Genomic DNA, 26,584 nt, shown 5'->3' on the forward strand with positions numbered 1-26,584 from the left:
CTGGGATTCGTCCGCCCTCCACCGCAGAGTAGTTGGAATATGATGTGTAGCAACGCACATTTCCCCCAGGGCCTAGCAAACACCTCATTTCCAGTTCCCACTAGGTAGGTCTCTTTTAGCATGAGGATTTTTGCATGATGCGGCTAACAGTATGTAATAACTCTCATCTTGGATTATTTAGGCACCGCATATAACAGCCAATTATCTTGCATGTATGGGACTGCCCAGAAGGCCACCCTTGTCTCACCATAGCAGTACCCAAGAAGTTTATACTGCTCATTTCTTATATCCATGAGTGCTTGTCCTATGTGCCACACCACAAAAAAAAATCCTCCTAACATCCCTCCTCCTTTTGCAGCATCCCCCACAACCCCCACTGCTATACGCCAACTTGCAGTGAAATTCACACGATTTAACCCACATCCTGCCAAACTAACCAAAATGGGAGTTGCCCCAGGGATGCCAGGAACATCAATCCACTCTCGACAAGCATAAATGGAGAGAGAACCAGCCCACTTAAGATCAACTTTGACTTGAGGATAAACAAATTCATGACATTCTTAAGAACAAACTGCATGCCCCCTTAACTTAACAGCATTGGATTCAGTCCACATTGTATGAACTCAATAAGTAAACAAGCATTTGCTTCTGGTACAGACAAACAAATGAATAGCGGGTCATTAGTGCAACAGCCTTAGGTGAGAGCCTCTAAACACATTCTTCACCAGCATGTCATTGCCTAGGGAGGGACTTGGGGAAGTAGATCACCTCTGTTGTCTCCATTACAAAGTGCATTTTGCTGTTATGGATCAGCCAGAGTTTGGATGGGTATAGCATGGTGTATTGGAGTTCCTTTTCTCGCAACTGGCATTTAAATCCGGCGAAGGATATACAGGTCTTCTTTACCGCTGGTGTAAAATCCGCCTAGATGGCAATTTTCGATGCCTGAAATGGTAGATCACCAAGCTCCCTTGCCTTACGAAAAATAGTGCCCCGGTCTCTAGTTTAATAAATGAATGACCACTGGCTTTGGGTTCTGGCCAGGTGTCGTTCTTGCAGCAAAACCTGGTGCTCACACTCTACCAGAAACTGTTGGGGCAAGGGTGAGTACACCAGGACTTGTTTTGGAAGAGTTTCAATAAAAGCCTCAATGTTCTGTGGCTTTCTTGACTCCGGGACCCCCATTTCCCAAATGTTATTGTGCCTAGAACTGGCTTCCAGGTCCTCATTATTTGCCAGTACTCCATTTACTTCTTGTTGTAGAGATCTTATGGCATTGCATATATCAGCGCTTGTGTCTTCCAATGTCCCAAAATGATGTACCACTTCCGAGATTCTTCCACTCTCCTTCTCAATGCACTGCTGCATGTGGTTGATTTATAGACTAAACTATCCAACTTTCCATTAACATAGCCAAAGCCTGATTTCATTTGTTCCAGGAGAACTCCAATGTCTACCTTCGGGTGCGTAGGAGCAGCACCCACCTTATTCTTGCTCATACTTCCAGCCTATGCCTGTATGTCCCCTTGGGAAGTGAGAACTACAGGCATTGTGCATACCTTTTATTTCTCAGGTGCCTCCATGTTTGAAAAGGAAAGTTTTGCCTGTCGCTTATTGTCAAACATTTGCACGACCCACACAAGCAAATTCAGTGACACAAAAATGGTAGAGAAGCCCCCAACTGCGCACAGTTCAATGAGGTATCCAATCGATGTTCACATGAGCTTATCCCTTGCAGAGAGTGGCCCTACCCCCCCCCCCAGCTTCCCAACCTTGTTGGTGGCACCCAGGTCTAAATTACTGTCAGTAGGCTTCAGACAAATGCAGGGAGCATCCCTACTTGAGCACCTCTCCCGGGCTACCTGGATCCACATCACAGGTCCCCCAGCATCCATTCGCAGAGCTTCAATCCCCGGGCCAACACCTCCTTCTCGGCACTCCCAGGTCACTATCGTGAGCTTCCTCCTGAGGGGTCCAGCATCAGCTTGTTGTGCACTTGCTAAATCTGCACCTATAGAACAATATGGACGGCTAAAGTGAGCAAGTGCCACGCCAAAGCCACGGTGAACTAGGTCCAGGGAAAGGCAGATGCTCCAGCTCCTCGCCCATGTACGACAGTTCCCCTGCTCCTAGTGATGGTCACCAAACAGATCTCGGCCCGGGGTACCACTACCGCTCCGATTCTCCTTGACCTCCTCCTTTGCCTCTGCACTGCGCAAAACCATGAAGATCACCACCTCCCCTGTGGGTTAGGAAATCGCCTGTCAAGGAGCACCCGGGATCAGCATCCAAATGCCTGGGGTGGCCAGAAAGTGTGTCAGAGAGGAGGGGTGCTGCAAAAATTCACCCAGAGGTGGCCTCCACTTTCAAGATCAGGCACAACCCACTGTGGGGGCTTAGATAGCACCAAATACCCTTGGGCTGGGTCAGACTCTCCCCACCATGCTCAGAGCTTAATATGGTGTGCCATCATGGTGAAGCACCATCTACCATCTTGCGCCTTGAAACACTTGTGTATAGGCGCGTTATAAATGCCATATAATATATCATATCATATTGTGAGTATTATAGCCGGTTAGATAGCACAGCGAGTAGAGTGCTCTTTCTGACATCTGTGTGCAGACTGCTGATGCAGGTTCAAATCCTGGCAGGGCCAATTCAACCTTTTATCTTTCCGAGGTGGATAAATTGAGTATCACGCAGTGGGATATTATCATCAATTGTTATCTCAGCGCTCATATGCATGTGGGCTTGTAGTGCTATATAAAAGTAGATATTATTATTCTAAAGTAATACACATACATCAATAATCGGGCATCAGTTACGAGCACACAGCTGGACAAACGCAATGCTGATGAGGTAAAAGAATTGCACTCTTCTGTCTAGATTACCTACATTAACAGATAAAATGGTTACACCCACAAGTGAGATACATTATCTCATTAAGTGGCGGTAAAATACAACATGTATGGATTAAACTACTCATTGGTTAAACTATTGGGGGGGTGGGCTGGGCTAGATAATATTACGTGCCAAATCTACATCAAGAGGTCGGGCTGACACTGTGACTTGGGGCTAAACGCCACCAAGACATTGGGCTAAGTGACACCAAGAGAAGGGGCTTAGTGACACCAAGGTGTGGGCAAGGTCAAGCAGGTTAGACTTACTTTTACTGCTCAAATTCGTAATGCACTATATAGAAAAAATAACATATGCATGGTTGCACATAATTATTAGACAGCCCACCTATAGTCAACATATAATTCTTTGTGAATAATCATTTGGATACAGTATTGTAGGAGAATGATTTAGAAGGGTGATGTTGGAGGAACATGATGTGATATGATAGGTTATTTATGACGTGCTTAATACCCAGAGGTTTCTAAGCGCGGACCCGTGGTGCTCCGTGTCGTCTTGCTTCCAAGGCAATCACGTTGCCCCCGAGCGATCTTCCGGAGAGGATGCATATTTGAACCAGGGAGGGCGGTGAACGCATCTAGTGCTATTTTCACTTCTGGTGGATGTAAATTCTTCAGAAACTTAGAAAGAGCACCAAATCCTCCAGAATCTTGTTCTTGAAAGTTATATATAAAGCATTGCCCGAAGGCCAATTGACCACCTGACCTTGAACCTTCCTTCCAAACACTTCTTGCTGAAGTGAAAAGACATTGCAATAAAGTGAAGCAGGTAGGAGGAATTTACTGGCATTGAACAGGAGCTGAATTAATTATATTGTCAATATAATAACTGTCAATATAATAGATATATTCTTTGCAGTGACTTTTCGTTAATGTGTTCTAATATGTATGCACCTTGCACTTCAAAGGGCAGGATATCAAACACACTGAATTCTCTTTTGATCAACAGAAACACAGAAATGTTGACCATCTGCGATACTCGGCGTAGGAACCTTTTTATACAGGAGTGGCAAAAGACACCACAACATGACATCACTCTTCTCACACACACCCAAGAAAATTCTATTAATGACTGCAAATGCTGAAAGCAAACGGCGAAGAGTGCTTTGTTAATGAAGAACATTCTGGAATAAATAAGCAAACAACGGTGGCCTTTACTTACCAGATTGTCCTGGGAGTTGCCTTTACTGGACGAAAGAAGGGCGAAATTATAGGCAAACAACGAAAGTAAAAACAGGGGTACCATGTAAAGCTCTAAATTCCAGACAGTGATGAGGAACACCTGGTAAAAAAAAAAGGAGAAATTATGATGGGTTGGACTTGAGTGCCTTTACAAATTATGCTAAATATACCCTTTCCCTGTTCTCGAACGAAATATGCATATTTATGTAATTTTAAACAGGCTCCTTTGTAAAAATTGATTATTCATAGACATGTCATTTTTTAAAACCTTTTCAAATTAGCTGCCTACACTGTAGCTGCTGACACACTGCTTAAAGGACACAAGGCTACCAAACGCATATGCTAAGGAATAGAGCTTACTTTTGTTATTTTTTACTTTTATGTGGGAGTAGGAGAATGCATTTGGAAGCTTGATTAATAGGGTTAGGATAGTTATGGTCTTCCCAGTGCACATCCATCACCAGCCAAGATATTTGCATGAGGGGGAAACAGCAAAATGTATGCCCTCCTCGAAGGCCTCCCGTCGTCCTCCCTGGTGCCCATGAGAAGTGTGCTACGCACAGCTGCACGCCTCATCAAGGGTCTATGCAGATACAACCACATCATCCTGGCCCTCATCGACCTTCACTGGCTCCCACTGCATGCACCGATAACCTTCAACTCTTGTGGCATCATCTATAAGGCATTCGCCGTCAAGTCACCCAGCTATCTCACGGAGAAACTCAGCATCTCCAGCGGACAGTACACCAATGTCTCTCACACACACACACACACACACACACACACTCTTTCGGAAATCGAGATGTTGGATATCTAAGGAAGGCATGGATCAAGAATAGACAAACAAAACTGAACACAGTTCAAGGGTGTTATAGGTAGGTTGGACAATGCCTAATCTAACCTAAATCTAAAATGGGAGCAAGCTATGACCATCAAATAATAATAAGGCAGTCCTAATGGCGTTGTGTCAACTAAAACGGCATATGCTAAGAAAAGCCTATTGGTAATCCTTACACTAAATACAAAAGGGTGTGGGATAGGGTTCACAAAAAAGAAAGAAGTGTTCACTAATGATAAGTCAAAATGTGATAGCCAGGGATTTCTGTTCTCCATGTTTTGAGTACAGGACAAGGTGGGAGTCCTAAACAGAGCACACCCACGAGCTTTCCCAGCACGAGACAACAGTTCTGGTTCACGTATCAGGACACTCAGTGGTTAAGTCTGTTTTCTACAAAAAGTCTCTTGTCCCCCAAGGACCTGATGGGTTTAAAAAAATAAACAAAAGAAGTTCTTTTCCAAATGTATGTTGGGTGATGGTTTCAGCCTGGGTCCCCCCTCTTCTGGGGGTAAACCCCTCAAAACAGTTCTCATCAATATCAGGATATTCGGAGGTTGTCTCGCCTGCTTCTGAGGAACATTCTTTTGGATTGCACTTGAGGTGATGATTCTTCACCCTCTTCCGGGTGTATACCCCTCTCGAATATAAGCCTCCCTCCCACCAGGTTCAACTATGTTTTTTCACAAATCAATTTCTCTTTTAGCGCTCACAAATCTTAATGTCCTTTTACAGTTCACTGTGGACATCCCTCTACTGAGTTCATTTTTGTCAACACACTGTTTCTTGGGACTTTAGACTTTGCCCCTCTTTATTGGCATCCGTCCGACGGGTTTACTCTTGCCATTTCACAATTCCTTTTACTTTCTTCTGATGTAGGAATTACTTCCCTTGTGTTTTCAATGGTTTGTCGATCAAAGACTTTCGACTGTAAATGGATTTTGCTAGACCCCTGTATGACCACTGTGACCTTCGCGGCTCCCCTACGGCCTTCTGGCATCAGTAGTTTCATTCAACGTGGGATCAACCAGAGTCTCTCGAGTGAGCACCCACGTGGTGGCGGACCCCTCTGCATCTGGTCTTCCCTTAACAATTTACAGTTCTTTGAACTTTCCTCAATGTGCAACTTTGCGACTTTCATTCAACACAGTTTGGTTTCTTCATCGGTTCCCCTTCGACTCACCGGCTGTGACGAACCGATTGGCTTTTCACTGTATCCGGAGTCAAGGCTGGTACCACGGTAGCAGGTGTCTCCCTCAGTCCTGCTTATCATTGTAGGCATGCTCTGTGTACTGTTGACATCTGCTGCAACACACTTGCACTATTGTCCGCGTTCTTATGTTTCCGTCTGTGGAGGCTATGGAGGTCTGGGTCGGAAAGGGCAAGTTCGATTCTCTCCTTCTTGCCCCTTTGGTTCTTGCAGCCTTTCTCCTCCTCTTGATCTGCCGTGCGTGAATAGCTCTCTCTTTGTGCTGTCTGCCTTGCTCTTGTGCTCCACCTTTTATCCCTGTGGGGAAGAGAAAGGGCTGTCAAGTGTGTGTGATTGTGGTCAATTGCCTGACTCTGCCTGACCGTTGTGTTGGGTCAGGTCAGGTAAACAGCTCTAGAGTTAGTCTGTTGTCTTTTGTGGTGTGCAAAAGTGTTCGTGTGGAAAAGGGGGGCAGTGTTTCTGAATGTCCTACATGGTAGGATGGGGAAAAGATGTTGGAAGACGGTGATCCTCCCCCACTGTTCCACCCACAGGAACTGGATCAAATAGCGATGGCCATGTCTTGGCCACCTGGATGACAGATCCCCGGGAACTACATAGGGAGTCACCTTCAGGTTTCTCACAGATATCATAAGTAAACTCAAGCCGACGAATGGTAAAGGTGACATTTCCAGCAATCCCAATTAAAGCCTGTGCTCCTTCCCCGACAGGGATTTTTACTACATTGGTGAATGCTTCTATTAATGGGAGCCATGTTCCCCATGAGCTAAAAAAAGCTTGTATTACCCCACTTTTAAGGAATAGAACAGGTCTTAGCCCACTTGTACCAATGAACTATCGGCTTATTACTAACACACCTTTTTTTACTAAACAAATTAGATTGTGTGGCATTTATGCAAATATGCAAATACTTGAGCATTTGAACAACATTGCTTCAAGTTATTGACAAGGGGCAAACAATTGTGTTCATGTTGCTTGACTTGTCTGCTGCATTTGACTTAATCAACAGGTTAAAAGAAATCACCGCCTTTTCTGAGACGGCTGCAGCTTGGATGAAGTATTTTGTCAGCAATACGCTGATTAGGGTTTGTAGTAAATGCACAGAAGCCACACCCACTCCATTGCTTTTTGGGGTTCCTCAAGGTGGGTGCCTATCGCCCTCCCTGCATAATATCTTTACAGTCTCTCTCTTTAATATGCTGGACGAATAAAGGCATTTGGTTCACAAACTGTGCAGATGACGTGCAGTGTGTCACCCCCCTTTCCGGAAGCTATTAACAAGAACATTAACGAGGTGTATGGGCTGATACAGGCCTGGATGGTCAAAAGTGGATTAGCACTTAACAATGAAAACACTGAGCTGATGGTCATTGGCTCTGAAAACAGAATAGCAAAGCTTGGATCAGAATACCTGCATACAGGTGGCCGGCTGTAAGATTGCCAAAGCAAAAGTAGAAACTCTAGGGATTTACCTTGATTAAAGCCTCAACATGCGTGCCCAGGTGAATAATCTAGTCTTGAACTCCGTCTAATATATTAAGTTGCTAGCACAGGTAAGATTGTATCTTTATGAGAGCGAACTGTGAGATGGTGGCTAGGGCTATTATTGGCTCTATAATTGACTATTTTAGTAGCCTCCTAATTGGGATTTGTAAAAATGATTGTGCAGACTGCAAGTAGTACAGAATAGTGCAGTGCGGGTCAAAGCAGGCTTAGAGAGACCATATCTCAGATGCAAGGCGAGAAACGCACTGGCTGCCCATAGAGGCCAGGACCGAATATCGTCTACTCTTGAACACCCACAAATGTTTCATGAGTACTCGTCCAGCGTATTTGGTGGAGTCTCTGAAGAGCAAACTGATTGTATGAACACTAAGATCTAACAGCACCAATCAGTTGAGGGTGCCAAGACGCAGACTCACTGAGGCCAGTAAATGTGTATTTTTCACAGCCGCGTCCAAAGGCTGGAATGCCATTCTCCCCGATTTGAGAGAAATGAAATCAACAGATCTGTTTAGGAAGTGGCGTAAAACCTGGCTATTTATATAAGCTCCCTCCTGCTTGTCCAATCTTGTACCCGTTTGCCATATCTTTCGGTTTTCTGCTTGGGTCATCTTGATGCCTTGTATCATCTATTTGCACTCATATGCCTCCTGTCCACTTGGTGCATGGTATAAATGTACTAAAGTAAAGGACGCATGCAGACTTGAAATCCGCTGCTGCAGAAAAAGAAAGGACCCCCTTCTCTGCCTACGCTCCAAGACTATGGAGCCTCCTTCCTGTCAGCATCAGACTCGCTCCTACAATTCAGAAAAGAACTTAAGATCGACCTTTTCAAGGAGTCTCTCCTTAACATCTAGGCCATCAGGTTGCCTCCTGACTTGCTAAACGCTGTCCGCCACTCTCCTCCCCGCCACCCTCTACAGCTGCGCCACTCATCTGTGTCACTGTGTATCCTACCCCCTGCTGTATATCTGTCCTGTCACCTCTGAAAAGTGCTCTGTTATGCATCTGTACGGTTGTATACCTCTATAATGCACCCCAGTGCTCACAAAGCTAAGTCTGTGCTCTATACATACCATCATATTAATAATTTCTGAATCTCTTAGTGTCACGTCTGTGATGCATGGCAAGGAAATCACACAAAGCTTGCAGGACAACATCAGTTCTCAGTTGCTAAACAACTTCCCCATGGGGGGGCGGGGGGTGCGGGGTGGGGTGGCAACAACAGTCTGGATAATGGAGAAAAGTGGTTTATGAAGAATTACCAGATTCTTTACCCGCACCCATATTAAAGACACCTGATGCATTTTTATTTGGGTGGCACTCGTTATTGGTAAGACTAACTGACATGCTGCAGGAACTTGGAAATCACTCCAGATTAGCCATTAAATGCAACATTAATTTTCTATGCCGGTCAGATAGCACAGCGAGTTGAGCGCTCGAGCGAACATCTGTGCATAGCCTGCTGATACAGGTTCGAATCCCGGCAGGACCAATTCAGCCTTTTATCGTTCTGAAGTCAATAAATTGAGTACCATGCAGTGGGATAATAATACCTGTTACTGCAGCGCTCAGATACCTGCGGGTTTGTAGCGCTATATAAAAACTAGCTATTATTCCAGAGAGGGGATGAGGATGTACATTTCTTGAGAAGCAATTTCCCACAAATATCTAAGCACCCAGGGATGCGTGTAGGGAGGGAAGGAGAAGGATCCCTCAGGTGAATTATGACACCATTCCTAGTAAGCTTTCCAAGGGAGGTGCATCTTCCAACCTCACGACTGTGATTGGTGGTAACGAGGAGAACGCTGGCGGCCATTTCGTTCTTGACACGTTGCAGAATGCCCAATGTGGGATGCGGAAAGACGTATGGGGCTGAATCAACAGGTGGAGTTGAGGCTAAAAAGGACACTCTGCAAGTTGGATCGGGGAAAATGGATTTCAACAACCAGGTGGGCATGGATCAGTCACTCCGCTGTTTATAGGGTAAAATTGGCAAAGTTAAACAGATGGGTAAATGGAAAGGGAGAAGACATTAGGGCGATGAGCCCTTTTAACATTTACAAAGAAATCATGTTATATGAACATCAATATGCAGCAGTTTGAGGTGTTTTTCTGGGTGTAAGCACATCCATAGGTTGCACTTATTAACTGATCAGTACATTACTAATGCAATGAGCCTCTTGTGCATTTGTAATGTAGATACATCAGTACAAGCTGCACAGGTACCTTATCCCCCTCTTTACTTTGCCACATAAACTCCATCTACACTTAAGGGGCCTGATTCACAGAATCCTTTTATAATGGTGCAGTCCTATTGAAACATGCTCTGTGAATCAGGCCAACTGTGTCTACATTCATTTTGCCAGACATGTACTTCGTCATGCAGTGACATTTTCATGCCTTTGCGTTGTCTACACACTCACATCGTGAACGTTGCAGTGGATGTGGTTAAGGTTAACTTAAGGTTAGGGTTGGAGTCAAGAGGTTGCAAGGGGAAGAATGTGGGGTAGAAACAAAGAAAGGGGTGCAGGGGTCTCCTCCTGTAATGACAAAGTGAATGCTGGGAAACCTTAAAGACAGGAGAAGTCAAGGTATGGCGAAGTAAAAGTGACAATGTTAATGTATGGCTAAGTGAATGCAAGGAAAGTAAAGACTTACATAACTCAAACATTTAATTTATTACCAGATATGCAAAAGGGATGTTCAGAGAGATGCCTCAGCAGAATCTAAGGCTGAGGCAATGCACATTTTGGGGAAAACCTACAAAGTTATCATAACTTGCATGACCTTTCACAAATATTTCCAAAAGCACAGCTGAGTGATGGAGGTTTAGGTAGTGTGATAAGTACAAGAAAAGTGGCACCATGTTTGTAGGAACCCACAATAGTCATGGTAACATTATTTGCTGATAAAGGAAACCTGTGTTGATCAATCCACCAATGTTTTCTACTTTGTAGACATTTGCCAGGCAGTGCCACGATATATGCCCACACCATTCATCAGCTGCTGTCATTATCATATAGAATGTGATATGGTTATGATGAGTGTTGGAATCACACTGCTGGCTTTGGCATCCTTTCCTCGGGTACTAACATCATTCCTCAGTATCGCCATCAAACCTCCTTGTTCACATGCCACTAGGACATCATATTTCCAACAGCTGCCCAAAAGTATCGGAGCATATGATGGCAGTGCTTAACAAAAGCCGATCCATTGCCTAGGGTAAAAAAGAAATGTTGGCTTTGCCAATGCTTGCTCCCGAAGCCATTTTTTCACCTTAAACCGATGGCTAATGCTGTGCAAAGCGGGGCCCAAACAACCGTGACATATGGACGCCATTTTCTTCCTTTCAGTGTGTGCATGTGATCTGTGTGCCCATATGGAGAAAAAAAACACAAAAAACATGCTGCAACTACACATTATGTTAGGATAAATAACAAATAAATGGACACACTACTTTTTGTGTTAGATGCTTCACAATAGCGGAGACCTCATTGTGTTAGGCTCAGAAAGTCTCCTTTCCAATTGGCTACTCTTTGAGATTGCCCCCTCCCCCCCCCCGACACTCAGCAAGCTGTGTATCCCTTCCCATATCCACAACTCTTAAATTTACACATGAATTCAACATATTGGCCACTTTAGGCGACGCGCTTCAACAAATATGCGGCTAAACTAAATAAATATTTAAAAGGTTATACATCTGAAGTAAACTTGTTCTTCTCACTATTCTAACCACTGCAGAGGCAACAATCTCGTACAATATCAATTTAAAGGGAACATGTTCAATCTTTTTCCAAATATATGGGTTTAAAATACGTATTTTAGATATCTTCTTTGCTAGCATACTAATAGCTGCTTCACAAACCTCCACCCTAATATGGAATCGCCTTCAGTGCATGCCTTTTTTGGATGAATACAATATAGAAAAGTATTAAACAAATAAATGGCAAACTATGCACTGAAAGGCAAGATTTAAAACCATGAGACAGAACATGTTGCCTAATGCTTGCTCAGTTGCCATGCTGTTTAGAAATCCGGGTTCAAACAGTGAACTCTTATGCTGTTAAAATATTTGATAGGAACTACTTAATTTGCTTGTTTACATTTGATCATTATCTCCTTTTGACCTAATACCTGATGTCCTTTTTTACCTTCATCACATTTGACCTACTTACCTGAACATGAGGAGTTGGGGTTGCGGGGGTGTCCCCGCTCCTCATGTTCAGGTAAGTATGTCAAAAGGGGGTTGCAGGTGTGCCACGCACATCCTTAACAATGGAGGCGGGGGACCAAAATTGCCACCGTGTTCAATGAACTGTCAAAGCGGGGGCCCGAGCAGTATTAATGCGTGCAGTTTGCCGCAAACAAAACGTTCGAGGGCAGATCTTATACATCCATTCGATCTCATTAACCAAAAATTAAGACAATCCAGGTTATCACACAAGAGAAATACTATTTTGGGTAAATGTTTGTTGAATTTTGTGTTATATTGTGGGTAATGAGTAGTGTATTAAAATTGTCACTAGGGCATCTTTTAGTCGTTGTCAAGATGGGGTGGGGGGCCAACTCAGTTAAGGGTGAGGGACAAATCAGTGAGCCCTCCAGAGTCCTTTCTTATGGAGACAACCAGATGAGACGCGGTTTCTTATCTTAATCACATTTATAAAGCGCAGAGTAAGCCCTAAGGCATCTTGGTGCTAGAGCTAAAGAGGAAGGGTCAACCGGAGCAGCAGAGAACTAGAAAAAGGAAAGTCAGGTGGTAAACCCGCCAAAAGACTGTACAGAGTTCATCAACCTAGTGGTGCAGCTAGACCACAGGCTGCAAGATCGAAGGACAGATCGAGCCAGAACGGAAAATCGGACTGTGTATGTACGCTCAAAGGAGAACAGTCCGCATTCATCAGAAAACACTTCGGAACCCATGCAAATTGGGGGGGTACGGGGCCCATTAACCAAGGCTGAAAGAGACAAAAGGAGACAACAGAAATTATGCCTGTACTGCGGGATATCAGGTCACTTCCTCAGAGAATGGCCCGTAAAACCCCCTAGGAGAACAATTGGAGCTACAGAGAAAGAAGTAGGAAAAAAGGAAGAAGTTCCAGGCCTTAGCTGCCACCAATGAGAAGGCGCGACGCCCACCCGGGCCAGCATAGCCCTCGTGTGCTGGATGGTTTTCAACGCTTGAGAGCGGAGCAGCCTGGCAGGTTTGTAGATACAGAACTTTGCCTGAAGAAATTCTGCGCCTGATTTATAGTGGGTTGTGTGAAACAAGAGAGGAGCTGTGGTTTCAATTTCCCCATCCATCCCTTGGGCCCAAATGCTATTGAAAAGACTGCCTTTAACTCAAACCATGCTTCAACACCACAATACTGATCATTGTTCTGTGGTTTCTGGCAGTAATATCCAAGGGTAGCCCAATGAGGGAGACTGAAGCATGAGCCAGGATACAGCATCCCACCACCACCAGCTCATGAACAGACCATCAGCCTGCAGGTACTCTGGCATCTGTGGCCCACCAGTGATGGAGGTGCTGAGAGAAAGAGAAGATGCAGGGCCACCACTACACGCAAGGCAGGGAAGCCACACACAGGCTTCCACTAGCTGTGGCAAACCTGCGATGCCACTGATCTGCCTAGACCATCAGGGGCTGCCATGGGTGACATTAACCCCAATAAACCAAGGACTTGACTGGGCACATGGACCACCTCCACCAACACGAACTGGAACACAAACTTCGGTGCCACCATTGTTGTTGCGCAGAAAATTCTTGCGGATGAAGTGGGCAGGGTTTAGTCCGCTATTATTAATGTTGGCTGCATACAAACTGACCCAGGAGGGGAAGACCGGGCCATGTTAACCAGGGAAAGAGAACCAATCCGGAGAGCGCAGGGCTATATGAACGAGCAACAGGAAGTGGGGTTATATAGGTAAGGTCATTGGATGTAGAGGAATACGAGACCAGCAGGAGGAAGGAAGGAGTGACAGATTCTGGAGGAGATGGTTGGAGGGGGTGAGGTATTGGTTTAGGAGTGATTGTGGTTCTGTATTGTGAGTGTACATATGTGGGGTGAGTGGGTAGTAGTTAGTGCAAGGAGTGGATGTGAAGTGCATGCTGCTGGGTGAAAGGAGGGTGTTTCAGCAGTAGTGTTGGCAGAAGGAGAGTAGCAGGGGGGGTAGAGGCGGGTGGAGGCGAGCAGTGGTGGGAGGAGGCGAGTAGTACTTGGAAGAGGAGGTGGAGTAGGAGGAGAGTTAATATTGAACTGTGTAGCTGAGAACCAGAAATAGAGAAACACCAGAAAATTGGTGGCAGGAGCAAGGAAGTGGGATAACGCAATATCCGTTCATACATAGTCATGGTTACTGTTCTGTAGCACTAATTGGATGCCTGAGTTAGGGTTGAGGGACAGAGTGTGGGACGGCTCCAGGGCCCACAAAGAGAACCATGAAATAAAAAAAATTAAAAAAGTGAACTGTCTCATAGAACCAGAGTGTTTGCTGTGCCATCTGCAACAACATGCAGCATTTCAGGTGTTGTTTAAGTAACTATTTAAGAGCCGACATCCTACAGTTTCTAGCCTAAAACTAGCACTTAGTCCATGTTATTTTAATACAAAATGCTGCCATGTTTAAAATGTGGGGCTAAACTACTTTCATAGGAAAAACATTGTAAGTCAACTGTCGCGTTAAAAAGGGCAGATTGAATGTGCGCCCATATTCAGCTTTTCATCTGTAAGAATAAAATGGACCGCAAAGAGCCATTTGAATTTGTTGTTCCAATATGGCCAGAGGAAATAGTGTGAGGTACTTGGGAGACATTCAAGGATTGCATAGAATGCCATTACAATGTATAAGGATATTTCTGAAGATCCACAACTAGCTCACATTGAGTATGCCGTGCAATCCCTAGGACCACATCCTTGTAAGACTTCGCTTTTTCTGGGATTTAAAACGTCCAACAAAAGCTTAAATACTGTCACTTGTTACATCATGAATTGAACTCATACCGGCACAAAGTGTCCTATTTGCAATTGTGCATTAATCCAAGGTGAAGAGTTCTCAAATAATTAAGGAAGTGCTGCTATCCGTTCTAAAATATAGTATGATGTAATGGTCAGAAATGAGTTAACTTAAGGTACAAGGCACCCAAGAAAAGTAAAACGGAGTCAAGGTCTATCATGGATCAGTGAGATTTGGAAAAGCATGGCATCAGTGTAGCCGTAAGTGACATGGTGAGTTCAGGTCCGAATTCACTGAATCCAGAGCATCACGCGCCATGCCTAAGCCCAGATAAGAATGGCCACGTTGAGAAACAGAGTTCAACACTCACCAGTGGTACCGTCCTACCGGAATAAAGGGAAGTACAGTTTGCCAGAATGCAGAATAGTACACCTCTGTAAAATTGATGCTTTAAAACACTTAATGTGCGGGACTGCAGGGTAGAAAGTTGGGGATGATTTAGGGTAAGAATAAATAAAGTTAGGGTAGTTAGTTCTAAGTCATGTATTCTTTTTACTAGTGGATTACAATCTTTGATGAAAGACAAGAATCTTGATAATGTAGCTTTATGTATAATATATATCACCGGAAGACAAACAAAAAGGTAATTGTCAATCAATATATTGACTATCAATGTGTATGTGTGCCCTGTATTGTAAGGTGCACATGACATTAGATTGCTGGACGTTCTTAACTATGATACCTCTGGGTTTGGTTCCCTATATCAATAAATACATATATATGAAACCTTCAATGATGCTGGATGCAGCTTCCTGGTTAATACTGATGGTTCGTTAAACTGAGCACATGATAGGGTACCATGTTGGAAGGTTCAGTCACTAGAGTGACTTCTAATGGACCGATTCCCTTCTAGATTAAAAGCCAGCGTCTGTATGATGACTAACAGATGTGATGACCAGCCACCAAAACTAAATCCCTGAATGACAAAAACAGGTTATAAAAGACAGGGAAAAATGATAGAGCACTATAAACAAAGTGTAGGACCATGGTTATGGATATTGTAAGAGAAAACAAGCATAGGAGCAGACAAGAGGAAGGGAAAATGGAGACAGAAGGAATGAAAAATATAGTAAAGAACGGGAAAGGACAGCAATGGGAAGGAAAGGGAAAGAAGTCAGCCAAGCAGAAAACAGAGCAAAGGTTAGGGGGTACATCTGTAAAGTAAACTTGGATTGAATGCAATGCTATCCATTAACAAATGTTGGCTCAAAATTCTATTTTGCAATCAAATATGTTATTCATGTTAAACATAACAAGATAACACATTTTACTCAAAATTAAAATTAGCTAACACAAAAGAACATCTGTATGTTTGGAAGCTGTGACAAGGCCAGAAACCTTGATAAGGTGGTACAGGAACCCCCTCGCGGCCAGGGGTGGGAGGCCTACCAAGGAGCCACCTCGAGCCAGTCGCACCTCTGTGCTGGATGATGGAGAGGGCCACCATTCCTGCCTTCTGTACCCCCGTACAAGCCATGTTCGTTTGCAGTCCTTTATCTCCTGCCTTACCTCTGAAGACAGCTGCGTACCACCTGCTTTCTGTTTGTTGTAGAGCTTCTCCAGTAGAAGTTATCAACCAGACAGAACTAACATCTACTGAACCGATGTGAGGATTGGCTGTTGAAAGACGGATCATGAGAAAAGGCACAGAAGCACCACCAACGTATAGCAGAGACACAGATGCTCTAAGCAGTAATGCAGGGGAACTCTCAGAGCCACTAGAAAGAAGCAGCAAACCCTTGCAACACCCAAACCACCCGCTAGTCCACCTCTGAAAGAAAAGTGACTCCTTACTCTCAAAGAGACTTACTGAGAGAGCGAACAAACCACAATTCTAAAACATGATCGTTGACAATACCCATCCCAGGGATGTGATGTGCCAGTGTGCAGGCAGTGGGCAGACTTAGCCCCACTTATATGAATTTCCCTCACACATGCATGCCCTGGGTGGGGAAGACGCGTTCAAAATGTCGAGTGAGAGGTGGGCAATCCTCACATGGCATGGAGATTTCAATAAAAGGCGGGAAGCAGGAAGTGTTGGTTTTTCAGCAGAGGTCAGAGGTGGAGGTGGAGAATGACCTAGAGACCAGCAGGAGGAAGAAGGGAGCAGCAGCTTGTGGAGTGGATTTGTGGAAACAGTGGGGTATTTTTTCCTTAGGTGTTATAGTAGTTTGCCAGTGTGTGTGCACTTAGGAGAAGAGGAGAAGAGTAGCAGTGGGAGGAGAAGAGTAGAAATGGGATGATGAGTAGCAGAGTGAGAAGTAGAGTAGTAGTACTGTGGATGAGGATATTGTAGGACGACGACAGTAGTAGCAGAGAAGATTATTAGAGTGGAGTGTGATGAGAAGTAACATCAATGGGAGTGGCAAGAACCAGGTGGAGTTAAACATCAGATGGGCAGAGGACTTGTGGGAGCAACAAGGCAGAGGGTATACCAGTGGAAGTTGAAGAAGTGAGCATGAGTAAACCAGCCTGGTGATAATAAATTAAGTGCAAGGCACTATCCCTATTCCCCATTAGAACACTAACCCTTAGCTAGAGAAGGGACAGTTTTTAAATCCCCTGGGGAGTTTAGCTAGAATATAGAACTCTGACTAAATGAAGGCTAAAAGTGTTCAAACAGTAGGCGTCCATATTCACTAGCTCTAAGCAGACATACATGCATGTGAGTTAGGGAGGATATTACATTCAAAATGAGAGAGAGAGTCTGAGGCCCCACAAAGGACAAATTAAAAACCTTGAACTGTCTATAAAACTCTTCTGTCTCATCGATGACAAAACATTTAAAGGGAAATATAATAAAAAGGGCATTTTCTATTTTAGTATTTTGTTGAAATGATGGAAAGAATATTAAGTGAAAATCACATGAGATTAAATATATTTTGGAGAAAAAAAAGTCTGGGAGCCCCTCGACTGCGAACAAGCACTGCCAAATAACCTGTTCTGTTGGAAGGTGCCCACTTGGGAGGGTCTACAACACCTTTTTATCTCACTGTGCTTTTCATACATGAGAACTATCCATTTGCATATCAATCTGGTTCCACCCACTATGACAGTCACTAAAATGCTAGGCATGTCTCCTCTAAACAAGAGTACCCACAGCAACAAGGCCGAAGCATGTGTCTGAGGTTGCTGTGGGTACTCTTGTTCAAAGGAGAGATGCCTAACATTTCGTTGCTGGACTGCACCTGGTGGGAGGGACCACATTGACTGCAAATGAATATTTCTCCTCTGAGATGGGTACATTGAGCTAAACGTTATTTTAGACCTTCATGAGTGGTAAACCTCCCATGAAACAAGTTATTTAAACTGTGCTTGTTCTCAGTAGAGGGGCTGCCACAATTGTGTATAATTTTGTAATGCTTGGGGTTCAACCAGTTACATGGCCCCTTGATCACTGTGCTTAAAGAGGAACAGCTTCACCTCACTGAGGACACCAAACAAGGCTGAATCACATGTCTGGGTTTGCTGTTGAGACTCTTGTTCAGAGGAGCATTGCCCATCATTTCAGTGCTGGAACGCCGTGGTAGGTGCGACCAGACTGATAAGCAAATTGATATTTCTCCTCTGTGAAGGATGAAGTGAGCTAAAATGTCGTTGTAGACCCTCCTGAGTGGGAAACATCCGATAGAACAGGTTATTTGACCTATGTGTGTTCTCAGTAGAGTGGTTCTCTAACTATGTTGTATAATCAATATATTTATGAACATAACAGCATTTATGTTGCATGGATACAATATATGTAATGTTATACTGTGAATGTAAGCTGTGAATTTTAGTTCACTTAAAACTAAGCTCATGCAAAGTTCAGCTTTCTCAAAAGGAGGCCTCATTATCCATCACTGTGACCAAGACGCTAAAAAAGACGAATGCATAGGGCAAATGCATGTGATTAAAATGTATTTTAAAAAAAATGTCAGAATGCATATCAAAATGAGGAATTTCATGATCATATCTTTCCAAGCTTATCTGGCTATCTGTAAGGCCACCCTGGTAACAGATTGATGAATGCATTGTCATTCAGTAATGGCAATTTCAAATATGTAAATCTCTATGCAAACTCTGGCCTCCGAACTGGCAGAGCAAAAAGGCATAATTGAATATGTGTCTGTGCCACAAAGTGTATTTGTTCATGTCAGCATATGGATCTGTTCATACTAGGACCCTCGCAACATATGCAATTCAGAGTTAAATTATAATAGAATCTGAGCCACAATAATGATGCATTTAAGAAGGATAAGTGGAGAATAAGTTTTCAGTTATAACTTTCAAACCATTTGTCCAACTAGAAAAAAATAATAGATCTGAATTCAGCGAGACAAAAAAAACATGCATTTTAAAAGGATACATTAAGATATATTAATTATTAATAAGTTCACATATTGCAATTCCTCTTTTATGGCAGCAATCCAAAAATCACAAAGGATGGCTTCAGATTCCGAATATTCTTGTGAATCTGAATAAACAATTCTGATTAATATCACTTCATTATAACAGGTATTATAAGGGAAATACATATTCCAGTTACATTGTTATCTTTATATTCCTAAGAGGTGAGCTTACTCAGTTGACATCTCCTTGTGGCAAAGATAATTCAATGGATATTCAATGGACCAATTGAAGCAAAAGGGAGAATCCTAGTGGGTGTACGTCAATGGAACATAACTAAGATTCTGTTCAATCCAAATTGCTGCATCAAATGATGGTGCATCGGTGGAGTTTGCTAGCTTTTTAAATGCAAACACACAGGAAGAGAGGAGAGTTTTGGAAGAGCAGAAAATGAAAGCCTGTTCAGCAGGAGAAAGCACAATGGTGTCCACTTGAATGGTGCCAATGGAAAATATTCTTAAGAAGTCCTTTTCCAGATGAGGCTTTATGCAGAGATCTTTCCCAAGGGAGAAGCAGATTAAATGAGACTGTAGCAGCAGGTGGAGAAATAATAAAAAAAAAAATATGGCAGCAACACTGGAACCAGTTGATTTCCTTAACTCTGCTGAGCCTTTGAAAGGTGAGTCTGAAGTGAGTACAACAATCCCAGAACTTATATATATATATATATATCCTAAAAATGTATTAAATCCCACATTGAAATTAAAACATGTGTTGGGAAACCACCTTTATAAACTGGACTGGGCCTTGGCCTGTAAATGAAACTTTTTGGAAGTAAGGTTAAATTAGATTGACCTAGAATGTATAATTGTGCTCCGAATGTTTTCCTCTGAAAAAAGGAATTATTGTCTTGGTTCTCACATGAACCAATTATATCTGGGTTTGCGATTGTGGTGTGCTATGTATCTCACAGATTTACAGGTATCAATATGCTCCTTGAAATGAGAAAACAATAGTTTACAAAAACAAAAATCCTGAATATTGTTTTCTACTCCTTAAACTTGAATAGGAAAGGAGGTCAATTTGTCCTCCTCATTTCCATGAAAATAATGTAAATTTAAATAACCAACGTCATGTGTCCATATAAAATAGCACAGACATAGAAGGATTATTCATTTAGTGGACTCCTAATTCCAATTAAATGAAATTGTAAATTCCTCTTCTATTTTGATTTTATAATCTCAGGCTTGTGTGGCACTTTAGTGCATGAATGGGTGCTTTTCCCTTCAACATAATAGCTTTAACCTTTTAGTGATTTCCAGATATTTTAACAGGAAAAGCTCTTTCAAATGCAAAAGCCTTGTCCATGGTGCCACTGGAAAAACTGTTTGCTTAGATCACTGCATATTTGCACTACAACTTAGAATCATTATTATTTTGAAATTACTGTTAAACATTAGGAACGTATCACTTTCTTATTCGCCACAATATGATCCTAGTACACTTTGATAAACACAATAGAATTATTTTCCTCATATTTTTCATTGTTTCTTCTACACAAAGGATATAGACTGTTTGCAATCACTTTGATAAGAGACAGACAGTTTTGTTGATCCAGGATAGTGGCTGCCAACGGGGTTCGGGAAATTGGCATTAAGGCCACCCCCTCCCTATATCTATCGCCCCCCTGGAATTCCCTCCCTAGCCCAGGCATTTATAACCTCAGGTTAGAGCTATAGAACGGTGAGCCCTGCTGCCAGAGTTCTTAGTCTAATCTCCAGAGGGGTGCCCTAAGTGCATGCACACTCACTGCCTCTGGGACTTTCTAACTTTCCCTACTCTCACCACAGGTTAGTGTTCTAATGAGGAACATGATTGTGCCATTCAACTCCCCTGGGAGTTTCTTTATCTTTACACTTCTATGCTACCTACGGAAGTGCCCACCCCACCAATCTTCTGTCCCCCGGATGTTTCTCTCCACTTTCCTGCCTCCACCCTTTGATGCAAACTCTTTTCTTTTCTCCTCACTACTACTACTACTTTGTCACATGTACTACTACCCCTCGTCTCGCAACAACTCCTCCCCTCACTACTAATAATATTCTCTACCCACTACCACTACCCTCCGCTCACTGCTAGAACTTCTCTTCTCTCACTACCCATGATTCACTCCCCTCACTGCCACTACTCTTCTCATAACCATGGCTATTCTACTCCCACTACTAATACTTACTTCACCCTATAACCACTACGACTCTGATACCCTCCATTTACTCTGTAGCTTCCACTCCACAGCCTCCTTCTACAGTAACTTCTATTCACTTGCCATACAGACACCCCACTCACTCCGAAGTACCATTGCACTCACTAAATCAATAGTAAGCCTTTCTTCAACAATGCCTCCACGCTCTGATGCTCTTCCCCTTCCTCCTGCTTGTTTCTTGGTCCACTTCCACTACACTGCCGACTTCACCCAGAAAATCCTCATTTCCTGCTTCACTCTTAAATCCCCCTTCCCTTTCTGAGACCGGCTTGCTCTTCCTAGCCTATCTGATTGTTCCTCCTTTTTGGGCATTTAAGGGCAGGAAAAGTCTCAAAAGGGCTTTTAGTCCTGCCCACTTACTGAACAAGCATGTGTCAAAGGTCAGCAATAGTGGCACTGGACAATTGCCTTTCCTGTTTTGTTTCTTGGTTTTGGTGCTGCACTTCCCTTTGGTGAGTACTCTACCCCTAGGGGCCATCGCCCCACTGGAAAGGCCAAGCGGTCCAGGCCACCAATCTGCCACCCATGCTGCAGAGCGGCAGGTGGTTCCTCTTTGTGTGCATAGCTGTGGCTCAGTCAGTGCACGTCCTGCCACTTCACATTCCCGGTCCAACATGGACTGCTACACACTGTAGGGTTGTGCTCTCCTCTAGTCACCCCGACTTCTCGGACTGCATATGGTGTTGAAGGTCTGTTTGCTTCTGCATGCTGCTAGTTCCAGTTGACCCTGAAGAGTCTGAAAAGCATTTTGGTTTATGGCATGAGAGAAAGGGATACTGTTGCAATACAGACTGGCCCACGGGGGGATAGTGATTGGGGCTGATGCAACTGGTCCATGCCCAAGGGCTAGTGCTGCATTCAGTTTTTCCCACTGGCCTTTTCAAACAAAGTAATTTGTTTTGAGCATTCACAGATATTAGATGGTCCAATTTTTGTCTAGAATAATAATGTATAGTTATATTTGCATCAATATGGGCAGCTCTTGCATTTCCAAATCATTAATATAGAGATGGAAAAAGGAGTGGTTTATGGGAAATTCTCACACATAGTGCCTTCAAAACATCCTTCTCATACAAACCAGCTGTATTACGAGCCAATTGTGAAGTGGAATTAGGCACCACAATGGGAACCATGAAAGAATAAAATGAACTTCAATTGAGGTTAAGTTGCAAAGGTTTACAAGCTAGGGTAAATCAGCATGTTCAATAGCACTGCCTATGTATGGCTCTGATTTTAGGCACTAAATAAAATGATATGTTGCCTGGCCAACTGCCAATGAGGCAACAAAGTCTTGACACCACCATTCTATAGCTCATGGGATTATAGATTTCATAGACGCCGGCACCCGGCTGTACAGTTGTAACCTACTACATCAAGGGTCTGCAACCTTTGACTTTGCAGATGTTTTGGACAACTTCAGTTGGTGTATTGTGGGACTTGTAGTCCAAACATCTGGAGGTCCACAGTTTGAAGGCCCATGTTCTACGTCTAGCCGACCAACGCTTAGGTCATCTAACAAAGTGTGAGCAGGATTCTATGCAGATACACACAAGAAGAATAAGTTACTTTCTTACCTGGTAACGTTCTTTCGATGGGATGGTCCGACGACGTATTCCATATCTATGACATGTAATCACCACAGCTGTGCTGCTTCGGAAACTTTTTTCGGCGTCTGCGTCCTGCGTCGATGACGTCGATGCGCCGTCATCGAGGACCTCCTCCGACGTCCGACGTCATTCGATGTGATAAGTAGGACGCACGACGCCCGTAGCCTCAGTTGTAGTTTTTTCCCCCAGAACGTGTGACATTAGTCAACTGTCAGTCAGACACAAAGCCTTGCGGAACGTAAGATGCAATCGCAAAAGAAATTCTGCAGTGGGGAAGGCAGTGCGGGAGCGATATGGAATACGTCGTCGGACCATCCCATCGAAAGAACGTTACCAGGTAAGAAAGTAACTTGTTCTTCGAGGGGATTGGGTCCTCCGACGTATTCCATATCTATGACAGACTCCCAAAGCAGTACCAGAGCAAGGAGGAGGGAAAGAATTTAGAATCAAAATTTAGAACAGCCAATCAAATAGCAGAGCAAAGGACCGCCTTGCCAAAAGCCAGATCCTGTCCTCGGATGGAATCGAAGGAATAGTGACGTACAAATGTATGTACTGAAGCCCAGGTGGCTGCATCACAGATGTTGCGAATAGGAACACCCCTCTGCAGGGCAGTAGATGCAGCCATACCCCTGGTAGAATGGGCCCGCAAGCCAGCCGGTGGGTCCTTACCCGCCAAGCGGTAACACTCCGAGATGGCCAAAATAATCCAGCGAGACAAAGTCTGTTTCGTCACAGCTTGCCCCAAACACTTTCCAGCGTAACCAATAAAGAGTTGATCGTCCACTCTGACCCGGGACATGCGTGAAACATAAAAGCTTAAAGCTCTCCTAGGATCAAGCCTATGGAGCCTCTCCTCTTCCTTACCAGGATGCAGAGGAGGATAGAATGCCGGAAGAACAACCTTCTGGGCCAAATGAAATTCCGTCACTACCTTCGGAAGAAAAGAAGGACGAACTCTAAGGCCAAACCCTGTCCTTGTGAAATACAGTGAAGGGTGGCTTAACTGAAAGTGCCTGTAACTCACTCACCCTGCGAGCGGAAGTAACCGCAACTAAAAACACAGTTTTCAAAGTTAACAGCCTCAAAGGGCAAGAATGTAAAGGCTCAAACGGAGCACCCATAAGAAAGTTAAGAACAAGGTTTAAATCCCAACCGGGCACCAGGAAAGGTGACGGAGGGAACACATTAGTGAGCCCTTTCAGAAACTGTGAAATTAAAGGGATTTTAAAGTAAGAACACTCATCAGATGAGCGCTTAAAGATGGACAGGGCCGCCGGGTAACCTTTAATGGTACCCACTTGCAAGCCCCTGTGGGCCAAAGAAAGTAAAAAGGACAGAACCATGGGGATGTCACATGCAAAAGGATCCACATTCTGAACTCTGCACCAGTCGCAGAACTTACGCCAACGGTACAGAGACTTTGTTGCTGGCCTTCGGGCCGAAACCAACACCTCCATCACGTCTTCAGGGAGGTCCCAATCCTTATACCTCAACCTTTCAGAAGCCAAGCGTGAAGGTTGAGGGATCTGACCTCTGGATGGAGAACCTGACCCCCCCTCCCGTGAGAGCAGATCGTCTCGGTAGGGAAGACTATGTGGAGGGCAGATGGACAAGTCGAGAAGGTCCGAGTACCACGTCCTCCGAGCCCACGCCGGAGCAATGAGGATCATCCGGGAACCGAACTTCCGTAACCTCCGCAGCACTTGCGGGATGATGGGGACTGGAGGAAACGCGTACTGCAGCGGGAATGACCACTCCACCACGAACGCGTCTCCTAAGGCTCCTTTTGGAGGAAATTCCCGCGAGCAAAACCTTTCGCACTTCCGGTTGACACTGGAGGCGAAGAGATCCACTTGAGGGGTTCCCCCAAAGGGCGAAGATCTCCAGGAGAATCTCCTGAGCCAACTCCCACTTGTGAGAGATCGCGCTCTGCCTGCTCAGAGCGTCCGCCGTCACGTTTTCGTCACCGGCCAGATGAACTGCCGAGATCGAAACTTCCTGCTGGATGGCCCAGAACTCGAGCTGCATCGCCTCCCTGCACAGAGGAAGTGACCCTGCCCCCTCCTTTTTGTTGAGGTAGTGCATGGCCACTGTGTTGTCCGTCAGGATCAGGACACTCTTTCCTCGCACAGTCGGCAGAAAAGCCTTCAGGGCTAGCCTGACGGCCCTCAGCTCCAACAGATTGATATGGAGTCTGGACTCTGACGGAGACCAACGACCGCTGACTGTCAGCCCGTTGGCATGAGCTCCCCATCCCGTGAGGGATGCATCTGTCACGATCGTCACCTCCGGCCAGGGAAGCCAAGATGGAGCCCCCTTCATCAAGTTGCCTTCGACGGCCCACCACAGAAGGTCCCGGGCGACCGAGGGCGGCACCTGAACCGGGTCAGACATCCTGCCGGAGGACTGAGACCATTGCGTCTTGAGTGCCCACTGCAAAGATCTCATCCGCAGGCGAGCCTCTGGCACCAGAAGAATGCAGGATGCCATGAGGCCGAGCAACCTCAAGAACTCGAACGCTGGGAGCGTCTGGGCATGCTGAAACTTGTGCAGCATCTGCTGAATGTGAAGAGCCCTCACCTGGGGAGGAAAACACTGCCCCAGGGAAGTGTCGAGCACTGCTCCGATGTACTGGAGCCGCTGTGTTGGCGTCACATGGGACTTCTTTAAATTGAGGGAGAAGCCCAGCTTGTGAAGGGAGTGGCAGGTGACGGACAGATGATCCAGGACTTGCTCGGGAGAGCTCCCCCTGATCAACCAATCGTCCAGGTAGGGGTAGACGTGAATCCCCCCTTGCCTGAGATGCGCTGCTGCCACCATCACCATGAGCTTGGTGAAAACCCTCGGGGCGGAGGTCAATCCGAACGGCAGGACCCGAAACTGAAAGTGCGAGTCGCCAACCGCGAACCTCAGGAACTTCTTGTGCTTGAGATGGATCGGCACATGGAAGTAAGCATCCTTGAGGTCGAGTGACACCAACCAGTCCTGAAGCTGAAGGCCCTGGAGGACTTGAGAGAGAGTAACCATCTTGAACTTGTCCTTCCTGAGGAGCGTATTTCCGCTGGGAGGCGAAAATATTAAAATACGGATATCGACCCCCAAATGTGTGCACTCTTTTTTAGCTAATAGGAAAGTGGCTTGAGAGGATAGGGACAGGTTTGCAACATCCCCTTGCAGTCGGCACATCAGCACCCACTAGGGCTACGCACCCATGGGCACTAGACTGTTTACACATAGTGTGAATAAGCTTTTTTACTAGGGATCTAGTGTTAGGAATAACTTTGTAAATGAAATAGCCTTCTGTCACATATGTGTTGAAATACAACTCTGATCAGCCCTAGCCAGTTTAGGCACTTGTGAGTGGTCATGGGAGTTGTAGCTCAAAACAGCTGGAGAGGCACAGGTAGCAGAACCCTGTGGTAAAGTAACTCATTGCCTGGCTCTTTGCTAAGATAGGGATGAAATCAAACTCGAGCACTCAAGCCACCTTGATTTTCACACAAAGCCTTTGTGTGTGTCAACGTCTTTTCATTTTTTTTAATTGATAATACGATTGTGCTGTCAAAACCACGCAGGTCATGACCACGCTCCCGTAAGTGTTTTATTAATTGCTTGTTAACTATGCTAAGTGTCTGAGTAGGTACGCAAGGTCAAAGTTGAGAAATAAATGTGTTTTTATTTCTATGTAGGAATGTAAGCACTGGATAACTACTC

At 44.6% G+C, this 26,584-nt stretch overlaps 1 protein-coding gene across 5 annotated transcripts in view; it reads right to left on the reverse strand.

Annotated features, from left to right (window-relative positions):
* MCTP2 (multiple C2 and transmembrane domain containing 2) overlaps positions 1-26,584 on the reverse strand; it is a 1,028,969-nt gene that overhangs the window by 194,407 nt on the left and 807,978 nt on the right. For all 5 annotated transcript variants that reach the window (XM_069625066.1, XM_069625063.1, XM_069625064.1 and 2 more), the window contains one exon: positions 4,081-4,200. In XM_069625066.1, the coding sequence (XP_069481167.1) occupies positions 4,081-4,200 (120 nt within the window). The remainder of the gene's footprint in view (positions 1-4,080; positions 4,201-26,584) is intronic.

Source organism: Ambystoma mexicanum, chromosome 11 (assembly GCF_040938575.1).
Source record: "Ambystoma mexicanum isolate Mex_15411 chromosome 11, UKY_AmexF1_1, whole genome shotgun sequence".
In the NCBI taxonomy this organism is placed as follows: Eukaryota; Metazoa; Chordata; class Amphibia; order Caudata; family Ambystomatidae; genus Ambystoma; species Ambystoma mexicanum.